At 37.7% G+C, this 21417-nt stretch overlaps 4 protein-coding genes across 8 annotated transcripts; 2 read left to right on the top strand and 2 right to left on the bottom strand.

Moving 5' to 3' along the window:
* Position 1: 1 nt before the first annotated feature.
* Positions 2-4512, bottom strand: LOC149391403 (electron carrier/ protein disulfide oxidoreductase). The gene is made up of 7 exons (XM_089619036.1): positions 4352-4512; positions 2748-3978; positions 2603-2658; positions 2182-2412; positions 1796-2087; positions 482-678; positions 2-382 (listed from the first exon to the last, which is right to left on the bottom strand). Exons 2-7 carry the CDS (start codon positions 3888-3890, stop codon positions 229-231), a joined length of 2073 nt encoding a protein of 690 aa, XP_089475162.1. The 5' UTR covers positions 3891-3978; positions 4352-4512; the 3' UTR covers positions 2-228.
* Positions 4513-6614: 2102 nt separating this feature from the next.
* Positions 6615-9032, top strand: LOC149391402 (uncharacterized protein At4g37920). The gene is made up of 6 exons (XM_089618604.1): positions 6615-6775; positions 6937-7286; positions 7380-7551; positions 7635-7879; positions 8202-8389; positions 8470-9032. The coding sequence occupies exons 1-6, from the start codon at positions 6646-6648 to the stop codon at positions 8627-8629; spliced, it is 1245 nt and encodes a 414-aa protein (XP_089474730.1). The 5' UTR covers positions 6615-6645; the 3' UTR covers positions 8630-9032.
* A 2348-nt stretch (positions 9033-11380) lies between these two features.
* LOC149391401 (DNA-directed RNA polymerase II protein) lies at positions 11381-15709 on the top strand. Of its 3 annotated transcripts, none has more exons than XM_089619113.1 (14): positions 11381-11706; positions 11884-12034; positions 12140-12227; positions 12407-12506; positions 12609-12682; positions 12772-12843; positions 13025-13102; positions 13628-13752; positions 13908-13980; positions 14440-14501; positions 14587-14961; positions 15046-15148; positions 15248-15448; positions 15545-15709. In XM_089619113.1, exons 2-14 carry the CDS (start codon positions 11934-11936, stop codon positions 15605-15607), a joined length of 1515 nt encoding a protein of 504 aa, XP_089475239.1. In that variant the 5' UTR covers positions 11381-11706; positions 11884-11933; the 3' UTR covers positions 15608-15709. The 3 variants fall into 3 exon arrangements, with proteins under 3 accessions (XP_089475239.1, XP_089475241.1, XP_089475240.1); XM_089619115.1 differs by having other exon boundaries at positions 11847-12034; XM_089619114.1 differs by having other exon boundaries at positions 11381-11715.
* Positions 15677-18055, bottom strand: LOC149391400 (uncharacterized). Of its 3 annotated transcripts, none has more exons than XM_089619116.1 (3): positions 17804-18055; positions 17279-17444; positions 15677-16404 (listed from the first exon to the last, which is right to left on the bottom strand). In XM_089619116.1, the coding sequence occupies exons 2-3, from the start codon at positions 17372-17374 to the stop codon at positions 15925-15927; spliced, it is 576 nt and encodes a 191-aa protein (XP_089475242.1). In that variant the 5' UTR covers positions 17375-17444; positions 17804-18055; the 3' UTR covers positions 15677-15924. The 3 variants fall into 3 exon arrangements, with proteins under 3 accessions (XP_089475242.1, XP_089475244.1, XP_089475243.1); XM_089619118.1 differs by having other exon boundaries at positions 17776-17988; XM_089619117.1 differs by lacking the exon at positions 17804-18055 and adding an exon at positions 17679-17796.
* Between the last annotated feature and the right edge of the window lie 3362 nt (positions 18056-21417).

The following is a 21417-nucleotide window of genomic DNA, read 5'->3' as shown; positions in this document are numbered from 1 at the left end:
AAAACAAAACTTAACTTCGAAATTTTAACGATAAAAATTTCATAATATCCAGACAGCAAATTCTAAAAGAAATCTACGATATAAACTCAATTCAGGAGAATACAAATGCTAAGATTTAAGACAAAAAGACATTTCAGAGGAAAAACAAAGTCCTTGGGTGTAATTATGTGATGATGTTGATTCTTCCCCTATAATATATATGCTGCTATATATATAGTACACCAAACACTAGCAGTTCAAACGCCAGTCATAAGGCTGATATGTCACGTTCCACTGAGAGCTTGCGATACAGTCCAACAAGGCTTCCGAGATAGCCGAGTCCAAGTACTTTGACGCGTATTTTAGCACTTCTAATTCGTTCTTGCCGAAATCCACGCTGAACCTGAAAATCGAATGGATGGAGCGTGAGCTGAAGATTATATTGAGGCTCTAGAATCGTAAATCTACATTCTCTTTGATCCTCGGTCACAAAATAACAAACCATTTGAGTATCTTGCTAGCAAACACTGTCTTGGCTTGGTGATCGACGATGATCCCACCGTTCCTCAAGAAATTTGAGGCCGCTTCTGCTAGCTCTTTGTCAATGTCTCCCGGGGAATAGCATCGAAGAGCTGGCCCGGATTGGTTACCAGAAACTAGAGCGAAATGGATGAGAGGTTCCGGTAAAGGAAGAGCAACCTGATAATTGGGAAAAAAAAAAAAAAAAAAGGTTTAGCTGACAGTTGGGTAGGATCAAGTGAAATCAGCAAATTCCGAGTCGCTCCTATATTGAACTTGCAAACAATCCTCAAAGGCTTGAGACGAAACAATTGGTCTAACATACCAAAACACGAGTTATGTCTCAATATGCTGTACACGAAAGTACATAGTTATGGTCAAATCTACAATAGCAATCTAATCATCTTAAAGAGGTTTTGCAAAGTAGTCGCCGTTTCACAATTTGCAGAGAACTAGTCTAAATTAAGCTAGAATAACTTGCCGAAACTATAGAATTTGAAACTTCTGCTATTATATTTACTAGTAAAATGCTTGTTAACGTGGTAATTTCAATGTTTTAAAAGGCGTAAACGGTATTCGAGGCGATTTCTGTTTTTGAGGCAAGGCGTAAGCCTCAAGGCGTATCGAGGCGTAAGCCTCGAAAGATAGGCATAAATTAATTTTTTTGTATAATCTGGAATCATCCCAAAATAAATTTAGACTGATAATGCTAAGTTTTAACCTTCATATACTAGTTTAACAATGAAAACCCAAAAAAACCTTAATCTACGTTTTAGACCAATTTTAGAGTAATCTATATTAGATAACGAAAACCCTGAAATACTAGTTTTAGACTTACGATTCAGGTTATATGTTAAAAAAAAACCTAATTTACGTTTTATTAATCTTTTATCTGAAAAAAACCCAAAAAAAGGCCCAGAAAAAGCCCAAACTTTTAAATTGGGCCTTAAAAAAAAAAAAAAAACTGCCCTATTTCATGCGTTTCTGGGCGAAAATTTTCAGGGCTTACGCATAAGGCGCACGCCTAAAGTCAAAAGGCGCAAGTTGACTTTTTTTTTTCCAGGCTTAAGCCTTGAGGCTTTTTCCGACTGCCTCGCCTTTAGGCGCGCCTTGAAAACGCCTTTTTAAACAATGGATAATTTTACTGTATTTCTCTAAAACAAGCTTGTTTCGACAAATGGCCATTCGAATTCAGATATCAAACACGACATTAAGTTAATCTCCACGTTTCTCTTCGTTACTAGCAAAATGCAATCCAATGCACGTTGGAACTATAAACAAATAGATACATACGTACCTTGGAACGTGTATCTTTGGCACCAAAGGGCTTCATGAGATTGTATGGAGGTCTCTGGTTACCGCGCAAAATCCCGTTTTGAATGGAGGACAAAGAATAAGCAGAGCCGCCAATGACATACCTAAACTCTCCAAACAATCTTCTTCTCTCCATATTTCCAGCTGGATGACCCCACACCAATATCGCATGGATGGTCATCATATTGTAGAGATTTATAAAGAAAGCAAGCTTCTCTTCCCTCGCCGTGCCCTCTAATTCCACTCTTTGAAGCTCCTCCACTATTCTCAAATACCTGCAAAACACAACACCGTTAGTGTGTATATATATTTTGTACCGATGAACTGAGCTCCTTTTTCTTTCTCTTCAAAAGTCATATGCGAAAAAACCTGGCGAATTCCTCGCTTCCGTGGATACTGATATAGTCGACGTGCTTCCCGTCTTCTGACGTGTAGGCTTCGAGTATTGCGTAAGACAAAAACCTGAGCCTCGACGCAATTTCCACGATGGGCTTTGGCTTCACATCGGCTATGCCTCTTGGTATGTTGTGGCATTGAGATACAATAGGATCGTCCTCCAAGAACCGGTAAAGGTGGCTACCGTCCTCGAAGACATTTTCACTGAGAAAAAAACGACATGTCGAGTCTGAGACGTTCTGTTCTATGCCACATGAATGTTTATTTTAAGATTCTCATGTTTTCGAGCTATTTCTCTTACGTTCTTCCTTCCACAAATCTCCTTTAATTTAATGTTTACATTAATCTACAGCTAGAATGACATGTCACATGAGCATTTGAGAGAAAGAATTACCCGGTAACGTGATGAAAGAAGAGCTGGCATGCTAACTTTCTCCCGAATTCAACAGCCTGTACCATATAAGAGGATAGGAGATATTGTCAGTTGATAAAGAACCGAATATCAATATATAAGGATCATATGAATACCATAAATTTACCTCTTCCCTTTCCAGATATTGATCCTCTGATATAAAATCCACAACTTCCGAGCCCAGGAAACAGCTAGTGAACCAACGAAGCTTGTAAAACCTGTCTCTGGGGACAATAGACTCTTTCATTTTCCTGACGATCAGAGCCGTCTCGTCGAGAACGCCGCTGTTGGACAGGTCGTCCTCGCCGGAAAGCGGCGGCAACGGAGCCTGGAACGACGGTGCTTCAGCGACCAGATAGTCGATCTTCTCTCCCAGCTTTCCCGACTCTTCGAGGCCCTTCAGCTCGCTCAGGCCTCCGACGAGGATCTCATTGAAGAAAATCTTCGGGACAGAACAAGACCCGGCGATCTTCTCGAGCTCGGTCTTCCTCCCCGGATACACGTCGATGTTGATCTCGACATATCTCAGCCTCTTCCCGTGAAAAAACGTCCGAGCCTCTCTGCTCTCTCGACACCCAAGCCTCGTGTACAGAATAATCCTTCCTTTCGTCTCTATGTGAGGAGGCAAATGAAATTGCTCTTCCTCGGCGTTTTCCATTGTGAGATAGCTCAAGGGATTCTTCCACACAGACTTCTCCAGCGATCTCTGCTGAGACGGATTATCTTCGCTCTTGACGGTCGGGTCTTGCTCTTCTTCGTCTTTTCTACCCGAAAGTCGACGCAGAAAGCTCGTTACCGCGATCGCGCTCTTTTCACCTTTTTCCCTGACAAGGTTCTTCAGAGCCACGGCCTTCTCGACCACCTTCTGGGCCTCCAAATCGAGGTCCAGAGAAGATCGGACCGAAGTGCTTCGGTTAGCTTCCATCCCAGGAACCTCGGTCCCGTCGAACACGGGCTCTTTGTGGTCCTTATAATCATCATCATCATCATCTAAATTCTTATCCTTATCCTTTTCCCCGCGAGATTTTGACTCCGTGTCGATACTCTCAACCATCTTATCTTCGGAGTCCTTTCGTGTCTCACCCGAATCTTCGACAGTCTTTTCATCTTTGGCTTTCTCACTGTCGGTCTCCAGGTCCAGAGATTTCATTTCCTGTAAGGGATCTTCTTGATCTTCTTTCTGGACGGCCGGTTTCTTTATATCTCCCTCCAATTTCTCATCAATCGGATGATTCGCCGCATCTTCGATGGTCAAGTCTTGGGTTTCCATAAGAGCAAGAGCAATAAGCTTGACGAGGTAAATAGGTTGAGCTTTATGAAGAAAAAAAAAGACTAAGCTTTGACGAATATCAGCGACCCTGCAAGCAAAAGCCTAGATATTAATAATTATTATTTTTATAATCTAGTCACACCGGGTTATCCTTCTACGAATCCGAATATTTTATACAAAAATCTAAAATTCGAACCTTCGAATGTCTTCCTTTCCTGTTTAACGTAATTAACATAGCAACCAAAGCTGTTGCTCCTAATAAACAATGAGGAAATAATATTCACATAGAACAGCAATCAATACCATTAACGAAAAGCGAAATCGTACCGGTTTCTGAGCGATTTTCCAGATGAATAAATCTCGTTTAAAAACTATACTACAAATTAAAAAGAAACGGAAGCATTATGAATAAATTTGAAGAGCGCAAAAGAAAGGAAATGAAAGAGAGTTACGAAGCTTACACGGATCTGAAAGAAGCGAAAGAGAGAATTGGGAATGAGAAGAGACAAGGAAACGAGGAAAACGGGAAAGGAAAGCGTAGAGGTTGAATTGTGGCGTGTCGATAGTTTTGCGGGACTGACGGAGATAGAAGCGGGAACTCCGTGGGCTCATACAAAACTCCTCTTTTGAGTTTGACTCCTCTTTTATTTATTATTATTATTTACTATGTGACTGTTTTCTGTGGACTTTTCATTGGACATTCTTTGTACGAAAACGACAACACCGGCCCAGTAATTTCGTATGGCCCAATAAGCCGCCACGAGCTAACCATGGTGTTTAAATTATATTAAAAAAATTAAATTTTTCTAAACTTCCTTAAAAAAATTATGTCCCTTAATTTAATTTTCAACTCTACACAATAACTCCTTTACGTAATAAATATATAAAAAAATAGCTCTTTCGAGAGAGGGATAATTTCTAGGCAAGCTTGTTATTGATTTTGATTATACGCCAAATCAGTCTTTACTCTTTTCCTAGTAGTCAATTTGAAACATAAAATTATCAAAATAGTCATTGTTTAATTTATTTTATAAAATAGCCAATAAATCACATTAATCAAATTTATCAGATAATTATACCCTCCATAATGAGCATCATACGGCGATATATTGTATTCAGTAAATAGAATATATTTGAATAAATTTTAGATTTAGCGCGAAGCGTGGAAAATATCCCACCCACGTATACACGGAAAAAAATTTGAATAAATTCAAAAACCACACAAAATCATTGAGTTAACATAATATACATTAATGATTGTTTCGTAAAACTTAAACTCACAGGCAAAAGCTAAAATTCCTCTACACACATATACACAAATTAACAATAAAAATTTCTTTACACTAAAATTAACATTGACAGATTCAACGCTTATCAACGAAAAACAATACAAATCAATCCAAATCAACATATTTGAACCTACAAATATTAACACCCAGATATTAACACCATATACACAAATCAACAGATTCCATGAAATAAAAGACACTAAGATTTGAACTAAACACCCAGACATTAACACCATATACACAAATCAACGCCATACACAAACACTAACGCTTTTAACACACAAAAATTTGAAATGAAAAGTAATGAACGACAACACTAACAACTATCAAGGGTCGGAAAACACTAACGAACAATAATGAAATTTCCGCAACAAACCATCACCAACAAAATCCCCAATTTTTTCAAAATAAACGTCATTAAACCCTAGACTTATCGATTTTTGGGATTTAAAAGGAAATCCGATTCACGCTTCTTCAATCGTGAATGATAATCGTTGTTCGTTAGTCATCGTTCATCATTCTCCGTTGGAGGGAGATTCCACCGCCGCCGGCACCAACGGCCTCAATTTCCTCAAGCTCACTCGCCGGAAATTCTCCGACCAAGTCTCGACATCGGCATCTGCGTCCGCGACGGCGTTTCATGACCTAGCAATGGCGAGCAAACCTATCAGAACCGTCGATTACAAATTCGAAGCATTCTCCGCCCGCTGCGACAAGATTTGGCATGAGATTAGGTCGGAGGAGATTTCGGACTCCGATTCGGAACCGATTCTGAAAAGCCTACTATTCCGCCTCGATCCTCTCGCACATGTCTCTGGAATCGGCGTTGGCGAAGCAGCTCTCGCTCCGGCTCGGAAGCTCGTTGATCCTTAGCCAATCACTGTACGAGATCTTCCTCGGAGAGCTTCGCGACGAGATCTCCGCGTCCGTCCGTACAAGATCTCTCGTACAACATTATGCGCAAATATTTTCAAGATTTGAATGAATATATTTCTTCTTTAATATATTCTACATACCTGTATGGCAATATTGCAAATATATTAAGAAAGAAAAAAAACAAATGCCATATATAATTCGCATTTAAGTCATGAAGAATCAAGCCATCCGTGTGTGTATTTATATATAAAGCAATTTTATTAATTGTTTTTTTTAATACATTTTATTAATAGGGATAAATTTAGTATAAAACTTTGTGAAAATTACCATACATCTAAAAATTGGCTATTTTAAAAAAATTCTTCAAACCTTGGCTAATTTGAAATATCAATTGTTTCAAGTGGGCTAGTTCGTATAATTTTTCTTTTATTTAGGGGAGGAAAATACTGTCGTTTGTTTGTTAGGAAAATATTGTCGTTTGTTCTTCAACATTGACGTTTTCGTGCTAGAAGCTTGTAGAGCCGTCGAATCTGTAAATATCAAAAGCAGCTTGAAGAGCGAACACTCCAATATTCATACACTCCACAAAAATGGAGGTCTGTTCTTCGACTCTCCAACCTTCGTGTTCGCTGCTGATATCAAGGCTCTCTAAACCCGCCATCGGAGACTATCTTCCTTCTCTCTCCCTCGTTAGAAACTCGTCTCCTGTTATCTTCAAAGGTACTTCTCTTTGCCTCCCTCTCTGTCGTTTTCACTTCCTTTTTTCGCTTTCAGAAATACAACCGATCAAAACGAAATATAAAACTCTGGTAAATTCGTTGTTTGCCAATTTCTTTTATGTCCATGTTTGGTGTGTGAACGTATCAGTAATTGTACACTAGGTTGCCGATTGACGGCCAATCCGACGAATTTCCGACGAAGGATATCAGTTGTCGCCGCCGGTACGTCGGCGGCCGGAGAAGCGCAGATAGCTTCGGAGAACGTTGAAGGTAACGGCGACGGAAACGATGGTTTGGATGAGCGGAAAATGACGAGAGTGTGTGACAAGCTGATTGGGATTTTCATGGTGGATAAGCCTAGTCCAACTGATTGGAGGAGATTGCTGGCATTTAGCAAGGAATGGGACAATATTCGGCCTCATTTCTACGAGAGGTGTGTGGAGCGAGCCAGCACGGAGAACGATCCTGAGATGAAACACAAGCTCCTCAAGCTCGGACGAAAACTCAAGGAGGTCAGTCTCCGTTCGGTTCGATCATTCGTCGATGCCGTTTCGTGTTTGCTTTCCAGTTGTTTTGATTTGATTGATCGATCTATTCTATTTCAGGTCGACGAGGATGTGCAGAGACAAAACGAGCTTCTGAATCTGGTGAAGGAGAGACAACAGGATGAAATAGGCGAGCTCGTGGCAAGGCGTCGAAAGGACTTCACGAAAGAGTTCTTCGTTCACCTTCACACCGTCGCCGAATCGCTCTACGACGATCCGACGCAGCAAAACAGTAAGAGACACTAGTTTGTTTTTTCGTGTGTATGGATCGAGTGTCTTGTACTGAATCTATGTGCGGGGTTTGATTTCGAGAAGCCGTGGCAAAGCTCGGAAACATGTGTTTGGCCGCGGTACAAGCCTACGATGCTGCGACCGAGAGCCAAGAGGCCATTAACGCCGCGGAATTGAAGTTGAAAGATATCATCAACTCTCCTACCGTGGACGCCGCGTGTCGGAAGATAGACGATTTAGCAGCGAAGAATCAACTAGACTCGGCTTTGGTGTTGATGCTCACAAAAGCCTGGTCAGCCGCGAAGGATACGGATATGGTGAAAGACGAGGTACAGCGTTGCACTAAAGATCAGTAGGGTGTTTTAGCTAAATAGCCGATTGAAATTAATGGATTTGCAAAATAGTCTAGGTTTGTTTACAATTAGCGAAATAATCGAAATGTGCAAGTATCAGATTTCAATATATTGTTTGACCCTATGATTAAATTTTTTTTAAGTGATAAATTGCTCATGTAATTGTCAAAAGTTGTAATCGCCGTGTCAAATTTATTTTTGAAAACGTAACTTTGGTTATTTAATTTCGTATAAATTTTCCTAGATTAGTACGGTAATTTTGTTTATCTGAGTTTTCTTTTTGTCCTGTGCTGTGTAGGCAAAAGACGTGTTGTATCACTTGTACAAGACCGCAAGAGGTAATCTCCAAAGGCTCATGCCAAAAGAGATTCGGATAATGAAGTACCTTCTAACGATCGAGGATACCGATGAGAGACTGTGCGGTCTAAACGACGCGTTTACTCCGGGAGATGAACTCGAAGGACAAGATGTCGATTGCCTTTACACGTAATTCTTTTTTGTCGAGATTTGATATATTTTAGAAGACTAGGATTATTTGTTTACTCTGTGGATGTGTATTCTGATAGGACGCCCGAGAAGCTTCACATGTGGATGAAGACTATCATCGATGCTTACCATCACAGCGGTGAAGGGACTCTCATCAGGGAAGCTAGGGACTTGATGAACCCGAAAATTATTCAGAAACTCGAGGAGTTGAAGAGGCTGGTCGAGACCAAGTTCATGTAATGTTACGCTGCGGCCGATTGAGCTTTGCACTTCTTCTCGGATTCTTTCAGCGAGAATCAGAATCCTAACTAATTAATCAGAATGATTAAACAAATTTTGTTTGTTGGAATTCTAGGTGTTCTGATGTAAATTTTGAGATAGAATACGGGTGATATATTTTATATGTTGGTTGAAAAAGTTTTTTTCCTACTTGGATACACTTTATATAGAAGTCGGGTAATTTTGTTTTACTATATGTATATTTTTTTAGCTCATGCATGATTAGAGCTTCTCAATTTTTACGCGGTTTAGACTTAGAATGATCAGAGTGGGTCGTTTCTGTGTCCATGGTTTTGAAATCTGAACTATCATATGTCATTTATCGATTTATGGTGAGATTTACCTGTGTTTTGTTTATGTTACATATATAAATCAACATTCTAGCTGACTTCTAACTAAACAGACTTATTAAAAACAGATTATTTCATATTACAATGTATATTATAAACGCAAGACTCGGAATACGTAAAAATAATCTAAATTAATATAATCTAAACTGATAATATGTTCAGTTGATAAGTTAGCAACCCTAAGTCAATAAAATGCTGATTAACAGATAAATTTGTGACAATTATTATAATATCTACTTTATCATACAATTTTGATTAAATTAATTGGCAAAAAAATTATCAAAATATCGATCAAGTAATAATTTTTAACGTTGATAGATAACATAAAATTAATAGATAATAGATAATTACATACTCTATCGAAAGAGGGGTATCTTCCAATCAAATAAGTTTTATTATCTATGAAAAAAGTGTAAGTTGCTAAACTATGGGCTGCCATGTTGGCCTCCTTATGGACATGAAAAAACTTTACCCCTGGAAAGTTAGACAATAAACTAGGTTGAAAATAGCGTACGTCTTGAGAGCTTGTACCACCGTCTTAGCATCTGACTCCATAATGTGGATAGGCAAAAACACTTCCAAAGCTCAAGATAAGCCGTAGCAGAGAGCAAGAGCTTCAGCTTCTTTGACCGTGAGTATGCCTGAATGATTTAGAGCCAAGGCAGCCATTACCAATCCAAAAGAATTGCGAATGGCGGCTCCAACACCAATGCAGTATGAAGATTTTGGAATTGAAGCATCGACGTTGAGCTTAGAGTGGTTGCAACTTGGTGGCATCCATCTTGCTTGAGAGTGGTCATGTATGGGTTCAGGACCAATCATCAAACTATGTGAAGATGGCCGTCTGGATTGGACAAACAATAATTCAGAAAGAAAATTTGACGTCCACGAGGTAATCTGATATAGATCCTCTTCAATTTTTTCCGTAGAGTTTCTTGTTCCTAGCATTCCAAATAGACAATGAAATACAAAGGAACGAGGAGAAATCGTTTTCATCGAGAGAAGTTTGGACCAAATGTAAAATGTCGGCAAAACTTTGATTATAGATCGATTTGAAACTTAGCTTAATGGTAGAGGTCCTCCAATTTTTTTTTTTTTTTTTGCAAATTTATAGTGAACGAGAATATAGCCTACAGCTTTCTAAGATTTAGATCATATGTTACATTTCGCTGATTTAATGATTTTGCGTCTGTTAGAGCGTTATAATATGCTCACCAAATTAAATATTTCACTTTATCAGGATAGCGCTCAAAACCTTTTTTTTATAGCTTGCTAGTAAATTTGGTTTCTAATTTTTTTTTATAAAAAACACTTTTCAATTGTAAAGAATTGTTGGCAAGGGTACATAGGAGTACGCTTAAATCGTGTCGACATTCATGCAGACAAACGTTCATTCACATACTCGCAATGGTACGATGTGTTTATTATTCTTTATTTCCCTTCATGTTTAAATTTGATGTATAGGACACATGATAATGATCTACAATTATAGTCGCGGTAAGCTAGAACTATTATAATCTTTATTTGAACACGTTAAATTGAGTTTATAGTAGTTTGATTCGGTTGGGACTTGTTTGTCTTTTCGAGAGCAAAAAGAAGAATAACGAGTGGTTGGAGGTGATAAGAACCAAAAGAAAGAGCAGAACATGTTGCCTCTAAAAGAAGCCCAAGCCAGATTCCTATGTCTTACATTTTTGGCATAGTGACTATTTATTTAAAAATTAGAAAACTATGGTCATTTGGCAATAGCTCAAAGTTGAGAAGCCTATACTTCATAAGATACTCAGTAACAATGGATATCACCATTTTAATACATCTCGGTATTTCACTTAGTATCAGTACTTTAACGATTGTGACTAAATGAAAAGTATTAAAGCATAGCCGTGATCCCTTATTTTTATAGTATATATTGGTATAATATACTTGCATGTATAGTTTTTAATATAAACTATATCTCTTATGTAGAAATTTTACATAAATGAAAAAAATATAACTATTAAAGTTTTATACTGCAAAAGATTAAATCTATTTGATATCTATTTGAACGTAAATTCAAATTAAAATATTGAATTACTGAAACATTGAAAATTAGCTTATACTTTTAAAAAAATACAAAAGTAAAAAGCTGAAAGGTTTAATATCATTTTTTGTGTTGGCAACATTTAATTAAAGCTCAATATGAATATTTCTCATCATCTAAAACTTAAGAACTATTTTTTTTCTTTTTTCTTTTTTGACACTAAAGAAAAACTAAAAAAAACTTTTAAAAGTGGCGTGTTGGAAAATTTTGGAGTGAAAACCGTGAAAATATAATTCATCCAATCAAAAAGTAGAAGGAAAATAAAAGGATACAAAGAGAACGAAGACAAATCCAGAACTCAATATCCTAAATTATTGGTACATAGAAAATTCTTGAAAAGTGCTTTTGAGCGTGCTCTGTAATCATTTTGCCTTATACTTGGCTGATTAGTATATAACTCGAAGATAAGAAACAAATAGTCCGAATCTCTGATTGACCAAAAACCTGACTTTGCTGAAAGGATTTCAAGCTCTGTAGTGAAATTCGAATCTCTTACCGCGCAAAATTCAAGCCCTTGACGATTTTCACCGCGCCTTTTACCAACTCCGGCGACTCTCCGACGACCATCTCTTCATCGCCCTATCGTTACCCAGCCATGGAAGCCCCATGTGAGTACTGTATGTATGTTTACGTTGTTGTTTTTTTGTTTCGTTTCGAACTATTAATTTGCGATTAGATATCGAAGGTGGCAGGATTAGGAATTTGTTTGTAGAAATCGTGACGCCTCACTGATCCAGGTTTGATTTAGGGTTTTCCGATAGCAAATGACTTGAGGTTTATCACAGGGGAGAAATTAGGAGGGAAAAATGTACCGGATTTTTGAAGGACGCGTTGGATGAGAAGTCAGACGATGATGATGAACAGGAAAACTTGCGCTTGTGCTATTTGCGAGGGTACCAATCTCGCCTCCATTTGTGTCGTCTGTGTCAAGTACAGGTATAGTGACATCCAAATATTAGTGCTTTGAAATAGACTCGAGCCATCAAATTTAGAATCTGAGCGATGATGATCATATGTTTGTTTGGTTCTTTTTTGCCTCAGGTTAGGAGAGTATTACAGTATCATAAAAGCAAAGAAGAGTTATCGGGATGCTTTGTACGGTCGATTGCAAGAAGTGCTTCTCGAAAAGGTCCATATTCCTGAGTTGAACTTTAAAAAAATGAGATCATGTTCATTGATGCTTATATCCTATATGGTATCGCGAAACATATCTAGGAAATGCGTAATTGGTGATTACTTGTTGAAACTTGAAACTGCCCAAAGTTTATGTTTTATATTACGATGCCCTGTGTGTTGTGTGGTAAACAGGGAAAAGCGGATGATCAAGTGAATTGGAGGGTGTCTCAAAATGAAAAGCTTGTTAAGTTAAGGGATAAACATCGACGTAGTAAGGAGCAACTCGTGCAAGGTATGTCGATCAGATTGTTTGGTTGGCCTTCGATGCAAAACAATTTATGTAGTCATGAAAATGTCGACAATGGCATCTGAGAAAAAACTTCATAATTTTCAGCGAAGGCTAAGGTGGAGAGAATTCACTATGATATCAAGGTTAAATCTGGGGTACTTGAATCAGCTAGCTCTATGGTATGATTTACAAATGGCTTGGGATTTCATCTTTTTTTCCTTACTACCTCTTTTAACGTTTTCAAACCATTATCCTTTTTTTTTTGCAGCTAGAAAACAAGCGCATGGAACAACTGGAAAAATTATATCCTAATTTTATTTGCACCCAGACTTTAGGACATGTAAGACTTGTGCTTCCATTCGGTTTTATTATTGAGAAATACCCAGACAGAAAAACTTGCGTATAAGAATCCCATAGATAATTTATTTATTTTAGTTAGAATTTTTTCCAATTTTTTTTTATCCACAGAAACTGAATGAGGTTACTGCAGAGTGATTTTCATATGAATTTTTGAATTGCAGATGGCAATCACCTCTGAACGTCTTCACAAACAATCAGTGGTCATTAAACAAATATGTAAACTGTTTCCTCAACGTCGGGTAAGCACATTTCATGATATTTTTATTATTATTTTTTGTAACCGTGGTGTCCTAGTTAAACCCGACTAAAATCCAACGAGGCCCCGGCATTATGAACTGGTAAACTACCCCAGTAGCCCCAATTTTGCGTCCAGGGGGGATTGAACAAGGGATTGATAAGGTCCCAAGAATCACCCTTAACGCTAGTCAATTTTTATGTTGATTTTTACACATACGAATGTGACAATCAAGTGATATTTGGTATCTCTTTGGATTGTTTGCTAGAAGAAAAAGAACCTCTTCTTTGAACATGCCTTTACCTCGTGGCAGGATAGTATGATTTGGCCAAGCTTCTGGTCACGTTACACATTATGAGTGGCACAGTGCTGTGTCAATTAAGGAACAAGAGTAGCTTAGTTTTCAAGCTCTTACATGTTATAGATTAGATGCATAATGCTTGTGAAAGATTGCAAATTGATGAATGATGCGAGGCATTGTATTTTAGTATTGCATCAAATGCACTAAGACGGTGATTTTGCACTTCAGGTAGTTGTTGAGAAAGAACGGAAAGATGGATCAAATGGTCAATACGATACAATTTGCAATGCGCGCTTACCGAGGGGCCTTGATCCACATTCCGTTCCATCAGAAGAGCTTGCTGCCTCTCTAGGGTATGACTCTCTCCGTTACTCGTGAAAAAAAAAAATTCAGGTGGTTCACTTCACCAATTTTTTTTTTTCAGACAACTTGATTAGTGAAAATCTATAGCTAGAATCAATAATTTTCCTTTTATGCTTTACACTACGCATTTCATCAATCACCACAGGTACATGGTGCAACTTCTGAATCTTATCGGTCAAATCTTGGCTGCTCCGGCTCTTCACAACTCAGGTTTTGCGGTAAGAAATGTCACGCTCTCTTATGTTATTGTTTTCAAGAAATTATTCACTTTTTTTCGATGGCATCACAATCTTTTCTGATATTATGGTAAATTGAAGACTGCAATCAATGATACGGCATAGGTGCAATGATGCTGATGTTTTTCATCCATCATATTCCTTTGTTTGGTTTCCATTTTACTTGTTCTTCTTATGCATAACCCCGGTTCGAAAACAAAGCATATTTTTCATTTTCCTAATCCAGATCATTGTGTAGATATATCTGCATTCCATATCTGATCGTACGATTTCTGATATGGGACAAAGCTTATTTTTATCTTCTTCTTTTTTCGTCAACAGTCTTCAAAATTGCGTGGTAAAACATATTAGCGCATTTCGGCACTCATATATTTCTGTATCTCCACTACCATAGTGTAATCTACCTATGTGTATTGCTTTTACTGATACGTCTTTCAATAGGGTTCTTGCTCTCGGATATGGCAAAGAGACTCTTATTGGGATGCACGTCCTTCTTCCCAAAGGTTCGTTACACGAGTAAAAATATTATATTTAACTTGGTTCCCTCTGCATCTATGCACGTTGGCTAAGTACAATTTGCGATCGCAGTAACGAGTACCCACTGTTCATCCCACGCCAAAACTATTGCTCCACCAGCGTGGAAAATTCATGGTCAGATAGAAGCTCAAGTAACTTTGGTGTAACTTCAATAGAATCGGAGAGGAGAGTTCGTCTGGATTCTTCCGGAAGCTTTAATTACAACTGCGCTTCCCCGCATTCAGTTGAGACGCACAAGGAGTTGCAGAAAGGCATATCGTTGCTCAAGAAAAGTGTGGCGTGCATAACAACTTACTGCTACAACTCGCTCTGTCTCGACGTTCCGTCCGACTCTTCTACTTTCGAAGCTTTTGGGAAATTGTTAGCCACGCTATCTTCGTCCAAAGAGCTCCGCTCTGTATGCTCTATAAAATCCGCTTGCTCGAGGTACACTTCTCGCCAGCTTTCTCAATCGTTTTTGAAATCGTGAGTTACAACCATAATTTTTTTTTATATATATATAAATGTCAGGTCAAATAAGCAAGTTCAGCAGCTAAACAAGTCTGTATGGAATGTGAATTCTGCCACTGCTTCAACCACACTACTGGACAGTGAACACGCAGTGGCTTCTATGGTATATTCTATTGGCTTTGAGATTGTTCTGATATGTTGTCTTGCGTGCTTATTTAAAAAAAAAAAAAAAAAAAAAAAAAAATCATGTTTGGATTTGCAGAAAAACTTTAGCGAAAATCACCAACCGAATTCTGGTACGAGCTTTCTTTTTGGGACGGAATCGGAAGGTGTGAAGATGGAATCTTTAATCGAAGGATGGGATTGGGTGGAACATGCGGCTTTTCCTCCTCCGCCGTCACAGTGCGAGGATGTTGAGCATTGGACTCGAGCCATGTTCATTGACGCCAACAGAAACAACCCGGTATATATACATATACTCTCTTTTTTTCCATCCCAAAATTGTTTTCCTCTTATATTTGGCTCAACTTCTAAAAGCTGGTTGTCGGATCCGCAACAGGTTAGTAAAAGGAAATCACTAACTCAGAAGAAAAAAGAAAAGCAACCAATCGTGGATGGTTAAACGTGCGTGCCCCGCCTCTTCTCGTTACCTTGTATATAAACTTTGTACGTAAAAAAAAAAAAAAAAGGCTTTGAAATTTAATGGGTCTTTTATTACTCAAAATATGAATGTAAAGTTTAATGGTACCTGAATAAGAAAAAACCCATGCAATTAACATTTTTCTACATTGTATGAAAGGTAGAAAAGTGGGAAATGCTCTTGTTCAAACTTCAAATAGAGAGATTACAAGTACAACTAAAACAGCTGAAAGACAGCATAGGTGAGGAAATTCTCAAATCATATGAAGGAATCAAAAGATTACTCTTTTTTTCTTTTACTCACTTCTTCCTCTTCTTTGGTGGCTGAAGAGCCTCCTCTTCTTCGTCCTCGTCTTCTTCGTCCTCGTCCGGATCCGGCTCCGGCTCTTGAACTATCACTTCCTCGTTCTCCTTCCCACTTTCATCATCACCATCACCATCATCACCATCCTCATCATCATCATCATCATCATCATCATCGTTGTCATCAACGCCATTCCTCTCATCATCATCATCATCGTCGTCACCGTCGTCATTGCCGTCTTCTTGGTCGGCCTCGTTGTCTCTGTTCTCTTCCCCTTCTCCGCCCGCCCCTCCTTTGGACTTGTCGCTCTTCCCGTTCTGGTTGTTTTCGGGTCCACCGCCGCCTTCCTCCGAGGAAAAGTCTCCGTCGCCGCCACCGCCTTCCTCGGAGTCGTCTCCGTCGCCGCCGTTCTCTCCGGCGTCGGCCGCCTCGGAATTGTGGCCTCCGTTGATCTCCGGCCCCAGAGTCGATGGATCCTGAGTTTGTTAAACAAAACAAAGCAATGATATTTTATATATATATAAATATGAAAATAAGTCGAAGAGACACAGACCAACTTGCTACTACGTTGTATAAATAATCTATAATAGATTAAAGTCAACAACAAAAGCTAAGTTGTGAAATCAAAGTCAAATCAGCCAATCCCATGTGATATGATATCTGGGATTTTCTCACATTAAAAAGCCGTTAGGAAATTGCCTCGTGCGAGGGCAGGGACCCAAAAAATCTTGGGAACTTGGACTTAGATTGAGACACCCCAAAAGGCTTTGGTCAGGGTTGGGAATAATATCATCTAATTCTTTCTCTACCATATATATCTTCCGGAAGCTAATCAACAGGGATAAGAAGTTATTTCGATAAAAAAAAAAAAAAGGAGAAGAAGTTATTCAAAATAGTGCTTTACAGTTATTTGATTAACGTTAAAGTCTAACTTTTTAGTAAAATAGTTAACATTAGGATATCAATTTTTTTATACTATTTATGTAGGTTATTTATCACTTAAAAAAAAAATCAGTCATAGAGTTAAAAAAAATTATTGAAATTCGATACCTGCATATTTTTTTAACTATTTCATTAATACTTTAGATATTTGGAAACTAAAAAGTAAAATTTATGTACTTGTTTCACGATAATCACAGAAAAAATATTGATTTTAAATGTAAAACCTGTAAAATTGAAACTCTTTACATTGTTAGTTTCTGAAAGACTTAAACACCATATCTTAATTCTACACAAGCTCACTGATTTTTTTTTCGAAAAAAATTCTAATAATAACTTACCCAGAATTCGAATAATAATAATAATCAACTCAGAAATAATAATAATAAGAAGAAGATAATGGAAGCTGACTTGAGAGAAGAGCAAAGTCGTAAGCAGAGACGAGGTTAGCGGCAACAGTCCACGGTAAACGACACCTAAAGTCTCCATTTGTACGGACATCTCCATCGATTCCTGACCGTTAGATCTGTTCTCCTCCTCTGCACTACACTCCCCCACTCAGCCGTTGGATCTGTCTCTGTTTTGACCCAACCAAAAAATAAAACATTGTAAATCTTTCAGTTTATTATTTTCAAAAATATATGTTTGTGTCAGATCTAGACTGGACTGGATTAAAGAAACGAACCACCAAACTTTCACACCCAAAAAAACATATTATTACTACAATTGTTGTAACGTGACAAAGGGGGGAAAAAAAAAAAAACAAAAAAGCTTAGTTTTGTTGCTAATTTAACTCAATAAATGAGCTAACCTCAACTTTTCTTCTTCAGCTAAGAACACATGTTAAGAGCTTGAATTGCAATTCGGATTCATTAGAAGAAGAAAGAAAAAAAAAATGGGAAACAAACCTTCAAGAGAGAGAGAGAGAGAGAGTACCTAAAAGTGAGACAGTCAATTCCAAACCAAGTTAGCGTTGAAGTCACTCTGATTTTAAGCCGTTGGATTTCGATCGGACGGATGGAAAACGAGCCAACAATTCTATTTCTATCTCTCTCTACAACGAAGGAAAAAAAATAGAACCTTTCAGAAGAGAGGTGTGTCGTGTGTGTATAGAGAAAGAGCTTCTGTGAGTCAGCGTGAAGAAGTCCAATGGGGAAGTGAGGACAACAATGTCATTTTACATATAATCCCCTTAGATTTTGTGTGACGAAGAAAATATCCAGCGAATAAGAATACAATTCGTTCTAGAATCAATTAAAGTCAGCTTTTTTTTTTTTTTTTTTATCTATTTATTATTGTTAAGAAAAAATGGGGCTAAATATCTTTTAAGACAAGAATACATTCCTTTATTTTTTGTGGGTGATCGATTTTCAACGTACGTTGCTTCTCTCGTGTATTTCGTTGGAGTATTTTATTTGTTCATTAATAAGATTAATTTTACAAATCCTTGTCAAACGACTTGATTAAACTAGTATGACTATGACCTAACCTAACCCTTTTAACTCTTGGAACATTTTTTTCCAACCTAAAAGTATTATTACATTATTCTGGTGACCGATTGTTTAATTGATTATATTATGTAAGTTCTACTACTTTTCACCAACCATCTTTAGGGTCTCTACCAAGGTTCGCAATCCCGCGGGTTCCGTACGGGTTCCGGTCGGGATCCCCTGAACCGGAGGGGATCGGGACGGAACGCACATAAACCGGTCCCGTGAACCAAACCCGGTCGAATCCCGGGTAAACCGGGCGGATCCCCCTAGACCGGGTCTCGTTTTGGTTATAAATAATTTGCCCCTAATTCGCGAAACCCTTATCTCCCGAGGAACAAATTTGCGCGTCCCGTCCCGACCGGATCCCGTCGACTCTCTTCGTGTTTTGCTCAAATCCCGGCCAAATCCCGTGAAACCCTTCGAGTCCGTCCTTCGTCCCGCCGGATCCCGTCCTGGAGAGGCCGATTTTGTCCAAATCCCGGGGAACCGAGAGGTACCACCCGAGTTCTTCAACTTTTGGGAATTTTTTTCAATTTTTAGTTATGAATTGTTGATTATTGTGATTATTGTCATGATGAAGTTGAAATTAGTGATTATTGGCATGATGAAGTTGAAATAATAGTGTTGATTACAATTAATTTGATGATTATTATAGAATTTTAATTAATTCCGAGATTAAAATGTTGAATCGAATTGATTATTGTTATGATTAAGTTGAATTACTTGAAGTGTTGATTAAAATGAATTTGATAATTATTGTAATGGTTATATTGAATTGAAATTAATTTGATGATTGTTATGGTGATTTGTGAATATGTGGAATTGAAATGATTATGATTATGAAGTATGGCGTCCGACCCCGCATACAAGTATTGCGAGCCCGTCGAAGGACGACCGAATGCAAGCAAATGCAAATTTTGCGGGTACATCATTAGCGGTGGTGGAATCACTCGTGTGAAAAATCACTTGGCGAACATAGAGAAGACAAAAAGTGTGAAGATGTGCGACCAGGTTCCTCATGAAGTACAAGAGGAAATGCAGAAGTTACTCTACGTACGCTCTCAAAAGAAGAAGGAACGTGAAAGTTTGTGTGAGGCGATGCGAGCAGACCTTCACAAAAGTCTAGGGGACTCTGACGAAGAAATAGACGAAGGTCCCGGTGGATCTTCGAGGTCCTCTGATCCAAGAAGATCGCACTCCGGGATCAAGAGGTTGGCCAAAGCTGTCGACCGATTCTTCATTCACGAGTGACGTATACATATGTCCTACGATTATCACTTATAATTAGTGTGTTTTATCGTACGTGTTGTAATAATTTTATACTCTACTTATGGTATTTTATGTTTAAGAACTCAGTTTATGTTTGGTATGAACCTTTGTTTGAAGTATGAAGTATGAACTATGAAAACTATTTTTATTATTGTAAAATATTTGTCTGAATCCCCCTCGGGTTCCTACATTTTTTGCCGAGTTCCTACCGGTAAACGGGTTCCTACCGGTATCGGTTTCCTTTTTTTTTCCTGAATCCCCCTCGGTTTCCTCTCCGGTAAGCGGTATCCCCCTAAAATTGGGGCCCCGGTACGGTAACGGTAACGGTAAGGCGATCATTGGTCTCTACTCTAGTCGTTGATAATAATAATAATAATTATATTATTATTAGTCTTATTATTATTATTTGGTTATAGAGAACAGTGGTACATAATCCTGATGTTGTTTCGGTCACCAAGGACAAATTGTTAAAAAAATGAAGAAGAAAAAAAAGTAAGAAAAAAAAAACGAACAGTGACAATTACATGTTGTCTTTTGCATGGCACTATATATAACACTTATATTCGCTGTATGTATGACCAAAATCTAAAAAAGACTTATCTATTTTGTGTAAATTTGAAACAAGGTTTGTCTCAATTTTGTAAAATAATTAAAGTTTATAACTATGTATGCAAGTATCAACAACTTTTTTAATCATATCAATAATTTTTTTGATAGAGGTAAGTATAATTAAGGATCAATATTATTATTGACAGTGTAAAAAAAATGACAATGCAATTTTGATTATTTTTTCAAAAGCTTAAAAGTTTAATAGATTAATTTAAATTACTATTTTGTATAAGTTTTTCATCTTAATATTGTATAAAACTTTTAGACTTGAGAAATCATCGTTCCTCATTCTGTTAGAGTTCTATTGCTCCACTATAGTATTAATATCACCTTTTGTTTTCCTCTACGTATGACAACTTTCAGAAGCATATAGAATAAAATAAAAAAGTTGGAAGGAATAAAATTGATAAAAGGGATCGAGGCATAATGATATGCTTGATTAAACCAATTAAAGTCTCAGCAACACAATTTCAAAACGCATTTATTCTCTTCGCACTTCGGACTCGTGGTTTTCTTTATTACCACCAATAAAACTTCCACGCCTATGCTTTTAATCTAATTATAAAAATAATCTTTAAACTGGTAAAATTCGAATGCACTTTTATCTTATCTTAAAAGGAATATTTGTGGAGGAAAAAAAAAGGGCCGGTTAGGTAACTAGCCCAAATTGATTAACACTTTTAAAATTCTAACCCAACTATCACAAAATTTAAGTAATTAGCCCAATTCACAACCAAACATTATAATATTCCAATACTACCCTTCGTTCAAATAATACATCGCCAAACACAATTTCGTTACCCTCATTCGAAACTCAAACCACTCCGCCAAACAGAATTTTTTTTCCCCTCATTCGCGGACACTGAAACCTTCAATCCCTCAGTCGATTTCGAATCCATCGATCTCTCCACTTCCGAGCCGAGGAAGAAAAAATGGTGAGTAACTCAACCTTCAATCTCTGTCAATTTCAAATCCTTCAATCTCTCCACTTCCGGCGCCGACGAAGTAAATAGGTTAGTAAATATTATTTACAAATCGCCGTTCGATAGTAAATAATATTTACAAATCGCCGTTCGATAGTAAATAATATTTACAAATCGCCGTTCGATAGTAAATAATATTTACAAATCGCCGTTCGATAGTAAATAATATTTACCAGTTGAAAAAATCAACATACCT

This window comes from Urtica dioica, chromosome 7, assembly GCF_054948205.1.
Source record: "Urtica dioica subsp. dioica isolate 48M chromosome 7, U.dioica_male_clone48M_v1_H2, whole genome shotgun sequence".
Taxonomy (NCBI): Eukaryota; Viridiplantae; Streptophyta; class Magnoliopsida; order Rosales; family Urticaceae; genus Urtica; species Urtica dioica.
Note: the sequence above shows the minus strand (reverse complement) of the source record. Positions and strands in the feature narration are given on the sequence as shown.